This window comes from Heliangelus exortis, chromosome 12 (assembly GCF_036169615.1).
Source record: "Heliangelus exortis chromosome 12, bHelExo1.hap1, whole genome shotgun sequence".
Taxonomy (NCBI): Eukaryota; Metazoa; Chordata; class Aves; order Apodiformes; family Trochilidae; genus Heliangelus; species Heliangelus exortis.
The window spans coordinates 15,889,222-15,904,973 of record NC_092433.1 but is presented as its reverse complement, the minus strand read 5'-3'; the positions used below and the strand labels follow the sequence as shown (position 1 = coordinate 15,904,973).

The following is a 15,752-nucleotide window of genomic DNA, read 5'->3' as shown; positions in this document are numbered from 1 at the left end:
AGTTTTAATGTGAGTACTTGTAGATGCTCAATGTGTAGGATTTGAATAATCTTTTTTGCTGAATGCTCAGGTATTGTCAGATATTGATATGAAAGGGCTCTGTAGTTTATAGTAATAAATAGAAATGAGTAGCTCTTTGGAAAAAGAAATGTTTCTGTTCCCAGAATGAGTCAGTCCCTAAAGGTTACACATCTGCATGTCTCTCCAAACTGGAAGTGAAAAGCTGGGTGGCAGAATTATCTGTAAACCCATTTCCTTAGGATATATTTAGGCAGGGCAGGAATTCAGTTGTGAGATTCTAAGTGTGGGATGGCTTTTTGTCAGGGTGCAGGAGAGAATTTAAGCCAGAAGCTTCACTGGTAAGGAACATCCCTACTGATGGGATGGATCAGAAAGGCAACACACCCTCTCGTACAGCTCTGGGATTTGCAAGACTCAATGACACGAGTTTTTCTGGTGGTAGCATTTCAAATTGCTTGTTGGGAATACTATAGAGGTCTCCTTTATGGATGCAGCAGCAGATTTGATCCTCTTCTTGGAAAAAAAGCCAGCAATTAGGTATTTCTGGTTTACACTGGTTGTTACATGCCTCGGTGAGAAGAGCAGCATCAGGGGATTCTCTTATTAAGAGAGAAAGAATTTCTTGGGTACAAAAAAAATTGTAATACCTTGTAAAAGCAATGAAAGAAACATTTCTTTTCAGGATAGCAAGTATCAAGCTGTTCTATTTTAAGGCAGTGCAGGAAAAGTAAGCCACCATGTTCTCTGCTTGCTCTCGGCAGAGGGAAATACTCATTTGTTCAGTTCATTTTTAATTGCTTTTTACACAACAAAAAGATTTTGCAACACTCACTATTCTTAACACCATGGAAGCAAAGCTGTGTTCAGATTAATTGTCACCAACTAAATGGACCAGTCAGAACTGTTGCTGTATTTTTTTCTTCCCTGTGTTCATTTGTAGGTGATGGTTGCAGAAGCACTGAATATTTCCAGGGAAACCTACTTTGCAATTTTGATGGACAGAGCCTGCAATGGACCTGTGATGGTTGGCAGCCCACAGGGTGGTGTTGACATAGAAGAAGTTGCAGCTACTAGTCCAGAACTTATCTTTAAGGTATTTGAATGATATTTTAGACTAAAATTTTCCCTGTCAGTTGCTTTCCCCCTCTCTTTCTTCTTCCAGTTTCCTTCTTCCATGTACAGAAAGAAGACAATATTAACCATAAAAATTGTATTTCACCAAACAGGGGATCAGAACTGTCATGGAACAGATAAATGAAGTGTGTTTAACATCTGATTTTGTTAGTGTTGTGTCACCAGCTCAGGCTTAAAATTGGCTTTTATGTCATATGTAAACTTAATATCTAAAATGTTTCATGAGTGAGATTGGCTTTCAGGAATGTACAGAGTTTTTTCAGAAGTGGATCAGTGCCAATATGATTAATGTTTCAGTGATCATTTTTTCCTAATTGACAGAGTTGTTAATTATTTCTTTGTACCTGGATGACTCTCGCATCTCAAATCCAACTGTTGTAATTGCCTTTTTAATGATGACTGCATTTAAGTATTTTTTTATGATAATGAGGAGACGAGTTACTCATCTGTGAAAATAAATGATACAATCAAGTGTAATTATTTAAAAAATGTAAAAATATTTAATGTACATTTTTAATTTATATAAACTTCACAGTGTTATTGGTCGGTGTCACCATTGCCTTGAAAATACTCCAGAAGATGTAATAAAAATTAACAGACTAAATATTCGTCAACGCCATCTGTACAGTAATTAAAAGTGAAAACTGGTGTCACATTGTCTTGTCAACATGCCACCCTGAAGAATTATATATTTTTGTGGAAGGGACTGTTTCATAGTTGGTGTGGTAATTATAACACACCCTATAGGCAGCTGCTGTAGCCTCAATCTCAGAGAACTTTGGCAAACAGCCATCCTTTAATTACCAATTTGCAAATGTATACTGAGTGTTTTCCTTTTGAAGTTATAAATCTCCATTCCAATTGAATATTTAGCTATGTTTATGCCTGCTATTGTTACAGGAGGAAATAGATATTTTTGAAGGCATAAAGGATCTTCAGGCACTGCAGATGGCAAAAAATTTGGGATTCAATGGACCTTTGCAACAGCAGGTAACTGACCTCTGCTCCTTTAGTTTTTTACTGAAGGCCTTTTAGCCAAACTGTATGGGAAATGCTTTCCAAGTAGACATGGAAGGATGAGTGATAATTAAATCAGGACTCTTGATACTTTAAATACTAAATTTTACCTATATAGCTGGCATCAGACATCAGCAATCTGAATAAGGTCCTTATTGTTCCAGAGCCTTTGAAGCAACTGATGCCAACATGCAGTTGTACCATGTGGGATTCTTTGGATTTTATTGGGATCCTGCTGGAGCTCAGTGATTGACATGTCTAGAGTTTTTTTGGAAAATTTGACCCTTAACGTGGGGAGAAGTAAAAGTGTATTGCTCTATGGAATTGAAGCCTCTTTTTTTTTTTTTCAATATTCAACTCAAAACCAAAAGGCTGTCAGCTTGTTCTTTTCAGGATTTCGTTTATATATATTTTAGAATTCCATAATTTACACAAATATGCAAGATATTTGCCTTTTTGAATCATTTTCCAAATAAGAAAAAGCTTGTGTAAGCTGATTCTGTCTTTTTTTTTTTCTCCCATGGTATAAAAAAGTCATTTTTGTAGAACTCCTTTATTTTTAATCCAGTGGTTTTAATTATTTTCTACCCCAACTGTGCAATTAACAAATGCATAATCATTAAGTTGATTAACACATAGTTGAAGATTTAGCTGTATGTCTAATGAGGAGAAATGATTATGTGGAACCTTTCAACCCTGGAAGAGTTCTGGCACTTAATAATTACCAACAATATATGGAGTGTTCAACAATACATTTCAATAATGCTGAGGTCAATGCATTTCATTCCCTGTGCTATCAACTCAAAGGAATTTACAGAAGCAAAGGGACATGGGTTGCATTCTTACAAATCCTAATATTTATTTATACACCCACTATTTCTTGGTTGGGATTTTCTGCTTTGCCTCGAAATGTCTCAGGACTTGTAGACCATGAGAAAGTTCTGAAAGCTGGAGCAGCCCTTAGTAATAAAAGTTAAATGATTCTGTTGATCTCTTAAAATTACAGCAGTGTATTAGGGCAGCAACAGCTTTTCAGGTTGCCCAGAATCACTGTGGGGTTACCCAGGGGTCTTTCTCTCCAATGTCACTGTTGGTGCCTCTTCCATGTGGAGCTGGGGAGACTCCTGCCTTGGCTGGGATGTGCTGGTCCCCAAACTGAGCACTTCAGGGGCAAGGTGGTCATCACTGAGCAGAGGGAGATGGGAACATCCCTCACCACCCTGTTCTTGATTTAGTGCAATATTGGGATTGAGGCTTTCAAGTTGTCATGTCTTCTTCCTTTCTTTTTTTTTTTTTTTTTTTCCCCTCCCTCTCCCTCTCCCTCTCCCTCTCCCTCTCCCTCTCCCTCTCCCTCTCCCTCTCCCTCTCCCTCTCCCTCTCCCTCTCCCTCTCCCTCTCCCTCTCCCTCTCCCTCTCCCTCTCCCTCTCCCTCTCCCTCTCCCTCTCCTTCCTCCTTCCTTCCCTCTCCTTCCTCCTTCCTCCTTCCTCCTTCCTCCTTCCTCCTTCCTCCTTCCTCCTTCCTCCTTCCTCCTTCCTCCTTCCTCCTTCCTCCTTCCTCCTTCCTCCTTCCTCCTTCCTCCTTCCTCCTTCCTCCTTCCTCCTTCCTCCTTCCTCCTTCCTCCTTCCCGCCTTCCTCCTTCCTCCTTCCTCCTTCCTCCTTCCTCCTTCCTCCTTCCCGCCTTCCCCCCTTCCCCCTTCCCCCCTTTCGCTCTCCCTGTTTTTCTTAGATTTATTTATTCTTTTCTTTTATCAGAAGAGATCCCAAATGTTTTTGGTTTGTGTGCTTCAGCTAACTGAAGAGTGATAAGGGAACAAACGTGAATGGTCCTTTATTAGTGCACTTCTTCATCAGCAAACTTGTTTCAGCTAATAGGTTGTCAATGTGTAATGAACCAGAGGGAATTTTTATTATGCATCTGCACGTTGCCTCTATTTAAGGTGTTGTATTAATGGAAGAACTTTATAACAATAAAAGAGTTGGAAGTCAGTAGGTACTCAGTCACTAGACTTTCCTCCACAGAGCTAGTGGCACAGCTAGATGGTGAGGAACAAGAAGGGACAAGCAACAGTACCTTGAAAAGAGTAAACAGGCATCCTTCCAACATAATTTCTTCAAGAAAACATTTCAGATTGGTGTGGGAAGGAGAAATGTGTATTTTTTTCTAAAGTCACTGAAGTCACAGAAAGGAGTACACATTGTTTTATGGTTTCTGAATTTAGACTGATTAAAGCAAATGCAACTTAGATCTCAGCATATCAGAGAATATGTGATTATGAGCTGTTAGGTACTTTTCACACTCAACTTGTCATAGTAATTGTGCTGTTTACTCTGTAGAAAATCTCCAGTTCTGTAATCTTTAAATGCACATTTACTAAATGTTATGCAGTATCATAATGGTATGTTAGAGCTATTTCAGATACTATATATGTGTAATTAAGAAAACAGAAATAAAAGCAGTAATAATCTAGAGCTAGTATGCAATTTAATAAATTAAAAATAATCAATAATGGTTTACCTTTTCCTTGAGAACATTAACTTCAATTTTTTTTCTGTGTGGTAATCCTAAATCTCTTGATCAAATTTAGGCAGCAGATCAAATTAAGAAGCTGTATCATCTTTTCTTGAAAATTGATGCCACTCAGGTTGAAGTGAATCCCTTTGGCGAAACTCCAGAAGGGCAAGGTAAGAAACTGAAGGAAACAAATGAATGCCTTATAGTTCCTTATTTATGCAAACTATAAATTAAATTGCATAGAAGGCTGTAGCAGCAGCTTTGCATTAATTTTGTTTTGTAATGTAATTTAAGCAACATTCATAAATATTCCCATGGCAGATTTTATATTTCAATACCTGTTGTTATTTCATTCAAATACTGGAAGTATTGACATCTACATGTTATGCTTGGTGAATTCTTCTGTTCTTTGTGCAAACTTGGGGTTTTCTTTGTTTTATTTTGGGCTTGTTTCTTTTTTGGTTTTGTTAATGATGCTTGGATTACTGAGATTTGGTAGAAAGCAACTTGTTATTTTACATCTGTAAACATTTAGATAAATTAAAATTGTAAGTGCATGACTCTGCAACCTATTAGAGCACAGGGAAAATTCCAGCTGGGACTGACACTTGGCTATATCCTATACAGAAAGAAAAAATTATTTGTATATTTATATCCTATAAAGAAGAGAAAGGGTAATTGCTTTACTTCCACCATGATGAATACAAGGCTAAGAAACCTTTCCTTCCATTTGTCATTTTTGTCAAACTAATTTAGAAAAAGGTGAAGAGAGGAAGAAGTAGAGATGGGTTGGGTCTTTTTAAGTAAAGCAAGGTGGATCCAGGTGGATCACAGTTACCACCTCCCTGTTTCAGGTGATGATGGAACAATTTTATCTCTGTGTTTATTCCTAATACCAATATTTTTACAGTATGGATGCCCCCTTCTTTTTTATTTCTTGTCTTTGCTTTAAATGAATAAAGAGGAGAAGCTGTGGAGCTCAAGGGGAGCATTCTGAGCCTTCAGTATCAAAGCCTGAAGTTCCCAAGCACTTGTGACATCCTAGGATGTCATTTTGTGGTTTAAGAGAAGTCTTTGCATTGGGAAGTGCTGGTGGGTGTTTCCTGAGTATTCACTGTCAATGTTTGTCAAGAAAGGCTGTTCCAGCTTTTCACCAGCTTTATAAACTATGCCTACAGATTAAAGTGGAAATTTGAAAATGGGAAGTTTTTTGCCTGTTCTAACAGGCATTAGGAATGGGGCTGCTTGGAAACTTTTGGGAAAAGCTCACTGCTATGTCTGAACAGGAGTTCCTTGTAGGAGTCAGTACCACTTGGAAGAATTAGCATCTTTAAAATAGTTTTTATGCACTCACAGCTAGTTTATAAAATAAACAGCTTTTCACTGAAAAGCACCCATATTTCTGGCTCAGTTTTTCTGTCAGGAATTCAAAAGCTGAATTGGGGTTGGAAAAACTATTCAGTCTCTCCCAATTTTTCTTTTTTTATTAACAAACTAAATGCAAAAAAATTGGCAGAGATTTGCCCACAGCCTGAAAGCAAAATTCTGCTGGTAGTGAACTCTGGAAGGCTCTAAAAAAATGTAAAATAAATCTTGCCCTGGCCCATTTTTTAAATACATGCTAAAAGGTCTTGCTCTTTGTTATGAAAAGGACTCTGGGACACTTAAAATGCCTTATTGGAAAGTGACATTAAAAAAAAAAAAGAGGAATATCTTGTCTATTAAAGTATATCAGGATAATGCAAAGATAATGCTAATAATTATTAAATGTGTGATGATTTTTTTTTCCATAAGGAGATGATATCAGGTAAAACTAAGAAGTTATTTATGACCTAAATGTATGCATTCTGCTTTTTGAAACTTTTTTTTTTCTGACCTTTGAAACTTCTTTTTTTCTGACCTTTTTCAAATTCCTTCTTGGTTGTTAGGTTTTTTTTTTTTGGAGTTCTTGCCACCAGAATCCTGTAGCTCTCTGCCTAGAGTTTACCTCAAGGATATTTTCTACTGATTTCTTTAACTTTTTTTATCTGAGCAGCACTGTGCACTCAGATTTACAGCTCAGTTGCAGTACCATAACACCATGCACATCGGGTCAATAGTTTCTGCATTGTAAATCTTAGCTTAAAAATATAAGTAAAATTCTTACCAACTAACTCTGGCTTTGTTTTTTCTTATGTGTGAAATGTGTTCTGGGGGTGAGAGACAAAAAGCCCTGCTGCTGGTCAGTGTAGATCTATTGTAGGCTGTTTTTTAAATGGAAATGGACAATTTGGAAATGGACAATTTGCCTTCAGACCCAATAGACTTTTGTTTTTCCCTGCAATTTAAAAAAGATCCATTGGCCTCATTAGCTCAGTTGGGTGTGAGGTGAGAGGGATTTTTTCATTGTGTGTAGCACAAGTGAAGTTAAAGCAGACCAGTGCAATAAAGCTGTGTAAAATGAATGGCCTGGAGTTTTTGAGTCCTAGCAGTGTGCAGCACATGACACTTTTGACCTTTTTGAGGATGAATGGGACCTTTTGAAATAGGTTCACCCAAAACTGCTGGAACTTTCCTGCAGATTATGATATTCCCTTCAAAACAAATTCTTTGGTCTGTTTGTCTGCCACGGGTGATGTACTCAGGGGCTTTATTTGCTGCCTTCAAGATCACTGACAGCTTGAAACAAAATTTCCACTCTCGAAACTTGTTGAAATGATTTTTTTAGTAGAATAATCGACCAAGATACTTAACACCACGGGGTAGTATGGAAGGTAGGACCCTGTAGTCCTTTTTGCTCAGTCAGATGTTAGAAGTTGGGACACCTAATGACAAATCTCAGGAAGAGAAATGAGCTTGAGGGGAGCTCCTTGGGCCAGGGCTGGGCTGTTCTGGTATTCACATGTCCTAGTTCAAAAGTAGCTCAGATGTCTTGTGTAGAAACACTTTCCTATTCTGCTATTTTGGCAGAGGAAAGGGAAAAATCCCCAGTTCAGTACCAGCCAGGTAAAGCTGCAAGGAGGACCTTTAAATATTCACTTGTGAGTGAATCTTCATCATATAGGGAGGGAGAAGGGCAGAGCCAGTGCTGCCAGGTAACAGAATAGGGGAATCTTTGAGGTGCTGAGGATGTATTTGACTGTTGTTTCCCCAACACAGAGGGGAAAAGAGTGGGCAAGAAGGGGCAAAGGAGAGGAGAGGACATTTTGGAATGAAGAAATCAACCTGATAGTCCTAAAGATCTGTGGCTGTACTCTGCATCCTTGCTGGAGTTCTAGAGTACAGGTGGCAACGTGGAAAAATATAACTGGGGTAAATTGCCAGCTTAGATTTCTGGACTGGCTGTGCAGATTTAGGGTGCCAATGTTAATTTGAGGGTAGGAGTTTTTATTCTGTTTTCTTGGAGGTTTTTCCTCATGTGTTTTGCATCCAGGAAGCTGAGAAGGAAAAATGGAGAGGGTTTCAAGCTGTGAAAGCCATCTTCCTAGCAGCCATACCCAGGAGCCTTCCTGGGCTTATTTCTTTCTGCTCACAGTTTCTCCATCTGAAGTGTCTCCAGGAAGAGTAAAAATAAACAAATGGAAGAACATTTCAATAGCTTCTTGCAGTTATTTCTAATGATAAAATATAAGGCTCTATATGAAGACCATTATCCCTATGAAAGTAACAGTAAAGATGTATTTATTTCTTGCTGTGCTTTCTGTTTTTTTCACATCTGTGAATTTCCATTCGAAAATACATTGCTGTATGTATTTCTTTTTGTTTAATTTAGTAGCAAATTCTTTGTTAACACTGTTGGGTCAGAAGCCTGTAACTGCCAATTTCTCTGGGTTCTTTTGTTTTGTTTGCTCTCAGTGTAAGCTGTTTAATTGGCAGATGACAAAAATCCTGTGCTTCTAGCAAAACCAGCTACTCCATGAATACAAGCTCTGGAGCTTTTATTGATACTTGTTTAGAAGCAGAATTCATTTGTATAATCTATCATGCATATAACTGTGCTTTTGATGGTGAAAATGGTTTTATAAATATTAATAACTGTTTTTCATACTACTTGTACAGCATGGCCTTTGTTAAAGATGAATGTTGTGTAGAAATGAGATTCTATTAACGTAACATTGCAAATGTTCATGTCTAAGGTAAACAGCTCTGAGACTGCAGTTTTTCTCTTGATTTGAGTTGTTTTAGTAAATTTAAGGACCTGAAAGCTTAAGAAAAATGGTACGGGTCTTTTTTCATTATTAAAAAAAAAAATTAAAGCAGCTCTAGTAGAGTAGAAGCAGATTATGAACTTCAAACTTTTCTCCTGTTGGCAAGTTCCCACATGATGGTTGATTGCCTAAGATCTTAACTCTTCCAAGAGAAATTTATTATACACAAACACTCATGAATAGTTTTCTGAAACTCCAGTAGCTGAGATTAAATTTAATCCTGTTTTAATTTAATCCAATATTGGTTACAAAACAAATGTATTTAGAAAAACCACCAAAATGCCAGCGACATCAGAAACCCAAACCAAGAAAACCCTATGCAACCCAAAATTTAAAACTGAGACTCTCCTATTTATCTCCAAGGAAATAATGTGTGCACAGCTAATAACATTATAAATTAAAAATTTGGCTCAGGAAACCTTTTTTTTTTTTTTTAATTGCTTAAATATAAATGAGTGCATGTTACCAAACATTGCTTTGGATTGCTAACCAAGTGTCAGCTCTTGTGAAATTACTGCAGACCACCTGTCTACATCATAAAAACTGCCTTTAGAACTTGGGAGCTTTTTTCAAAATAGACAAAGGCACATGGCACTGTGATTTGGAGATGCTTCCATCTTTTCTCAGTATAGGTTTTGAGGAAAACTTATCTTTCTCTACTGGACTCAGTGCTAGAATTGCAGCTGATCCTGTGCTGGAAGCAACATCAGTCCCTGAACAACCCTCTCCCCCTCCCTGCTGTAGTGGTTGCTGTGATATTTCAAGCTCTGACTAACTCTAATCTCTAAATACTTATATGTTGTTTTGTTTTTGTTTTTTTCTTTAGTTGTTTGTTTTGATGCCAAGATAAACTTTGATGACAATGCAGAATTTAGGCAAAAAGAAATATTTGCCATGGATGACAAGTCTGAAAATGAGCCTATAGAGAATGAAGCTGCCAAATATGACTTAAAATATATAGGACTGGATGGCAATATTGCTTGCTTTGGTAAGAACAAATAAATCCAAAAGACATTTGAAGACAAATTCATACTTTTTCAGTGTATGGACTCTGTTTACATTCTGACATTCAATCCACCCTGATGGAATTGCAGTCTGTTTTGCTGACTTTGTCCTTCCACAAGTTCTTGCAGGAATGAAACTAAACTGGTGTTGAAACTGGGATGAAGGCCACAGCAGCAGGGGGCTTGTGTGTGGCCAGAGAAAAAGCTCACTAAGGGAGAAACCCATGGGGTTTCTGTGTTCTGAATTTTTAAGCTGATGTAATTGGTCTTTCCAGTAACTAAAAAAAAAAAAAAAAAGAAGTCATCAGGTTTCGATCATTAATTTTCAAAAGCAAAAACTCAGGCATGCAAAAGCTTGTGTATTAAAACCTGGCATTCCCATTTACAAATTAATATTGAATTCCATTTCCCTTTAAGGAAAGCTACTAGAAAAGCTGCTTGGTTGTTAAAAGGACAATAAACCTTAGTTTATTTTAAATTCTTTGGGTTTTTTAAGTTTCTCTAGAGCAGAAATTACTATTGTGTTTGAAAGAGATAAGAAAGTCAGCTATACTCTGAATAATTTTCATTTCTCAATGAAAAAAATGTTGTTAGCCAGTACAACATTTTATTAAGAATCTAATTGAATTAGTCATTTTATCTCAGCTCGGTGAAATGCCTGGTTTTAGAAAATGGTATTTGTATTGGTTAGACAATATTCTAACCACAAATCTAGAAGGCACTGATAAAGTGTTTCAGGTGCCTGATTAGTGACAGTTACATTTCAATCTCAATTGTTACCAGACAAAAATAAAAAAAACACAAATAATAACCAGCAATACTACAGCTGGTGGGGTTTTTTTTGTTGTTGTTTTGGTTGATTTTTAAGTATTAGTGCTGTTGAAATGCAGGTGACACAGAAGTCTTATTTCGTGCAGCAGGAGCAACTTGCTGGGGACAAATAATTCACATCTACTTTTCCCAGCTTACAGGATGTTTATGGGAATGCTTTTAGACTGGGGCAAACATGAAATAAAAGGCAGTTCCAGGAGCATCTGATCTCTGTTCCCAAAATTTTTTAATAAAAGGCAGTTCCAGGAGCATCTGATCTCTGTTCCCAAAATTTTTTCTGGTTTGTAGTAATACCAAGCATCATCTGCTGCTGCCAGAAAGATGGGAGGGGAGCTTCAGGAGTCAATTTGACCATTATGTCTTGTGATGCCATCACTGTTCTCAGAAGGTTTTGTGTGGCTTTGATTTGATTTGATTTTAAATCTGACATTTTTGCATTTCCCCAGTTACCATTCCAGTGTTCACACATGCTTAAGGCAAGATTAACATCTAAGTCCTGAAATTGATACAGTCATAAAGAAATTTAAATATTTGTCTGTATACACCAGAGTTTAAATTCCTTGGTACACTGAGCAGCCTCGAATAGGTACTGACTTATTTAGAAATAAGTATTTATGTAACCTTTTGAGCCATGTGGTTGTGCTAATATACTTTAAGCCTTATCACAAACCTTACCTTTAAAATATGTGAAATATAAGCACTTGCTGTTTGCAATTACAGTCAATGGAGCTGGCCTGGCAATGGCAACCTGTGATATCATCTCCCTGAATGGTGGAAAACCAGCCAACTTCTTGGATCTTGGTGGAGGTGTGAAAGAAGCACAAGTATATCAAGCATTCAAGCTGCTGACTGCTGATCCTAAGGTAAAAAAAATCAGTTTGGGGCCCAGGAGCTTCCCCATGCAGCAATAAAAACATCTGTGTTACAGGACTGAAAAATACAGATAGTGGTGAAAACACTGAGTATGAGTTACTAAAGGGGCAATCTCCAGGGGGATGATTTCACTATGAAGTGGTGAAATGACTTCTCAGTTCCTGATCCACATCCAGGTTTGATTGGTCTTGAGTGGGTGCTTTCTCAAGGCTGGGCAGGAATGCAGATGTGGTGATGCTGGGCATTGCAGTGCTGAACTTTGGACATCTGGCTCAGCAATTTTGGGGGAGCTTAGATATTTATAGTACTATTTCTAGCAGTGTACTGCCTGGGTGGAGTGAGAAGGAAAAGGGAAAGGAAGCAAATTGCTAATACTAAAGGCTGATCCATAATCTTTTAAGCTCAGATTTTTTTAAAATACCTGATTTTCTGCTGCAGGATAGAAGTCTGTGTTTAATTAAGATGAACAGGCTGGAATCAGAGCCTGGTACATTTTAATACATTCTTTTGCAGATGGAGGTGCAGTTGCTCTTTTCTTTTTGAACAACAGGAGAAGAAATTATTCTATGAGCATTGAGTAGAAGTTATTTCTAGAGATGGATGCATGTTAGCATGCTGGGATCACTGCTCCCCTTTGCAGACAGATGTAGGCTGTGAACTGAGAGAGTATTGATCAGACATAGGCATTGGAGCAGGGCCAGCTGACCAGCCCTGCCAACACAAAGTTATGTTTTTGTGTGTAGCCAAAACTTAAGTTGCTGTAGATTTTTTTACTGATGAAAACCTCTCAGAGGGCTTTGATTATTTTTTCCAGCACCTAAACATCTCTGCTGAAGTCCCAGTTTCAATATTTTGCTTCTTTTTGTGCATCTGGTTTTATCTTCTTTGTCTCATTTTTCTATTCTCCCATCCATCTGCCTCATGTTCATTGTGGCTGTGATAATAACTCTTATAAATATCACCTTCCTGTGAAAATGGCATTGCTGTAATTGTATACCCTATGCAGCAGTAAGTGACAGTGTTGTGACTTTTCAAATAGAAGAGGATATTGTTTGCAGCAAAATTTCAAGGGAAAATCAGGAAGAAAATTTGCAGTGCAGAATAAACAGAAGATGGCTTCATATTGTAAGCTCTTTGCAGTTGTTGTAACCCTCCTTCTGTGTTTTTAAGGTACACCTTGACAGTTCAGCTGTACTAGAGGGAATCATTTGCAATATTTAAAGCATTCTTCATGGATTTTTTGTGTGTGTGTGTGTTTTTCTGCAAACCTGGGTTGTACTGACCTTTTGTATGTAGAGGTGTAGATTTGTGTTCTTCCCAAGACCCACAAGAAGAGGACTGGGTGTCTCCTACTTTTAAGTGATCTTACAACTTCAAGTCATTAACACAGACCTAGAGAAATAGAGAAATAAGATATCTTGCTTGGGGCAAAAAGGAGGCAGAATGGGACTTGAGGTTCATGCTAGAAAACCTGATAGTTTCCTTCATTGCCTTATGCTAGGAAACACTGCTCTGCTTGTCTTTATTTGTGTGAGTTTTAGCTATTCTCAGGGCATTACACCAGGAGTTGTTTGTGTGTTTCAGTTGTTCTGAAGTGTGTGTGTGGGATGATGATCAAGGTTTGGCTGAAATGTCATTTAGTTTTGAAATTTTGTTTTACTGCTGGAGGAGCAGGTGTAAAGTCTTCCATACACAAGGTACCTGAATCTCACTGTGCTGAAAAAGGTTCTTGGGTCTGCTACAGCAGAAACAGCAGGTATTAATTTTGGTGATGAAGGTTACTGAGTTTAAAGAACTTTTGAAGTTTAAGCAACATTTGACTTGTAAATGTATCCTCCTGTTGTATATTCTGCTTATGTCTTACTGCTGGGCAGTAGCTGCTCACACCAGGGCTCATTGGGACAGAGGTGCAGAGTGAAAGCTGGCATGGAAAGGATCTGAAATATCCCTTTATGCTTGTGTTCTGTTGCCTCCTGTTTTCCTGTTGCATTTGCTTTTTCTCATCTTTTCTCTGTTCACAGGAAAAATCACAATACAGCTCTGTTGCACTTCCCTTTTGCCTGCTCTTTATTGCTCTCCAGGATAAAAAGGGAGGATGGCAGCTTGGAGTCCCACCAGGCTCTGTGATTTGGGATGGTGCAGGGGAATGAGGGTGTCTGAAAGGTGTCTGCCCCAGAGAATGGTGTTCATAGCAGATTTGGGTGTATGTTTGTCAGTGCCAGCATTGATGGCAACAGACACCGAGGGTTTTATCACAATTTTATGCTCTTGCCCATTTTTAAATTATTACTCTTAGTTCTTTTGAGCCCAGCCCTGCACATGACAAGTCACACCCTGGATCCCATCCCTGAGAGACTTGCCAGGTTAAAGGGAATGTCTGAGCTGCTTCTTGTCAGCCCTTTCAGTTTGATTTTGCCTTTATTTGGTGTCACTGCACCATCAGCAATAGTGTTTTGATTACTCGACATGAGGTAAAAAACTTCTTAATGAATGAATGAATAATATGTCTGAGATTAAATTAGGATTAATGAAGATACACTGATATCCTGGCACAGAATAGGAGACTCTGGCAGCCCTGGCAGTTATACAGCCTAAAATCAAATCCCTTGTTTTAATTATGACTCTGCAGTTGAATATTAATGTTTACTGGTTATTAAAAAAATAAACATTTCATTTCATTCTGCTCTGAAAAAGATGGTAAATATCTATTAATTCTTCTCCTTATACACCATGAGCTTTTGTTTACTAATATACAGTAAGATAATTGAATGAGTTGGAATGAATCCCCTCTTTCCTTAACTAATAGTAGGCTTTCAGTCCCAAGAGTCATTGTGCCTCATGCAGCATTCCCAGTTTGTATCTGGTCAGTCATTTCCCTGTAATCTTTAACCTGATTCCTTCATTGTTTGAGAAGATAAAAATTTGCTCTTGGGAACATGAGAGGCAATTAATTGTTGTAAATGTCTCCAAACAACACCGAGCCTCTGAAGAATGACTAAACCAACAACAGCAAAAAAAAAAAAAAAAAAAGTCTGAAGGGCTGTAATATGAAGAAGCCTTTCAGTTGTGCTGAAATATGGCACTGGCAGTGTTAAGGACACTGCAAGAGCAGAAATCTTCCAGAGGGAAATGTTCAACTGCACTTTGAAATAGATCTCCTTCTCTCTTTAAAATGCCTGTTTTGTATTAAAGAAAAAAAACACAGGTATGCTATTACTTGATTTAGTGAAGCTGAGGATATTGTTTTTGAGAGAAATTAAGATCTTGGCTGGTTTGCTGCTGGTTTTAGCTGGCTGTTGTCAGTGTCTATAATTCTTTGTGTTGTTGCTGTTACAAAAGGTTACCCCCTGGCTTTAGGATGGAAATGCTGCCTCTGGAGTCAATGACCCTTTTATACTCTGCTGGTCTTGTTTGCTGTCTGCCATATCCAATACTTCCTCAGTCAGAGAGGTCATTGCAGTGGTTCTGAATTCCTTTCTTTACACTAGCTAAATTCCAGATTTTTTTTTTTTTTCTTTTTTTCTTGTCCTCCTTCCTGCCTCCTTTCTTTCTATAAGTTTGTGCAATGTGTCTGCTTTGGCAGAAAATGAATCCTCTTTTCAGGTAGTGACAGGAACAGAGAAGTAGGCTCAATGCTGGGTGTTCAAGCTGCTTTTGTCCCACAGTCAAGTAGAAGAGGTTGTTCCCTTCAGTATTTTAGAGGTTCTCCCTGCATGCATGAAGTGCTGTTTCAGGCATCCTCACTGAAGTCCTCATCCTTGAGTACTCTCACATCCCTACCAAGCTCTACAGGTGCTTGTTTTAATTCAGGCTGAAGAACTGAACTGTTATATTTACCAAATGACTGTAGGCTTCAGCAAGGTTTTGGAAAAAAAAACCAAAACACATTCTTTTCAATAAATCTGCACTGAAGCTTCTCAGCCCTCTTCTTTGGTCTGGAGTCATCCCCTGGGTCTGACTCTCCTAAATTCCTGCAGGTTTTTGTCTTGGCTTCTTCATGTACCTTGCAGAGAGACAAGATGAAGTTTCATATGTCAGGATGGCTGCATTGTGGTTTTGAAGACACTGGTGAATATGAGAGCTCAGAATAACTGGGCTCTTGGTGAAATGTATTTAGTGACTACAATTAGAAAAGGCCAGAAGCATTTTACCTACAACCTAAAACATGGCAC

General features: G+C 38.1%; 1 protein-coding gene across 2 annotated transcripts in view; it reads left to right on the top strand.

Annotated features, from left to right (window-relative positions):
• The window catches only part of SUCLG2 (succinate-CoA ligase GDP-forming subunit beta), a 113,899-nt gene that overhangs the window by 55,147 nt on the left and 43,000 nt on the right, over positions 1-15,752 (top strand). For both annotated transcript variants that reach the window (XM_071756261.1, XM_071756258.1), the window contains 5 exons: positions 962-1,114; positions 2,056-2,145; positions 4,759-4,855; positions 9,699-9,860; positions 11,428-11,570. In XM_071756261.1, the coding sequence (XP_071612362.1) occupies positions 962-1,114; positions 2,056-2,145; positions 4,759-4,855; positions 9,699-9,860; positions 11,428-11,570 (645 nt within the window). The remainder of the gene's footprint in view (positions 1-961; positions 1,115-2,055; positions 2,146-4,758; positions 4,856-9,698; positions 9,861-11,427; positions 11,571-15,752) is intronic.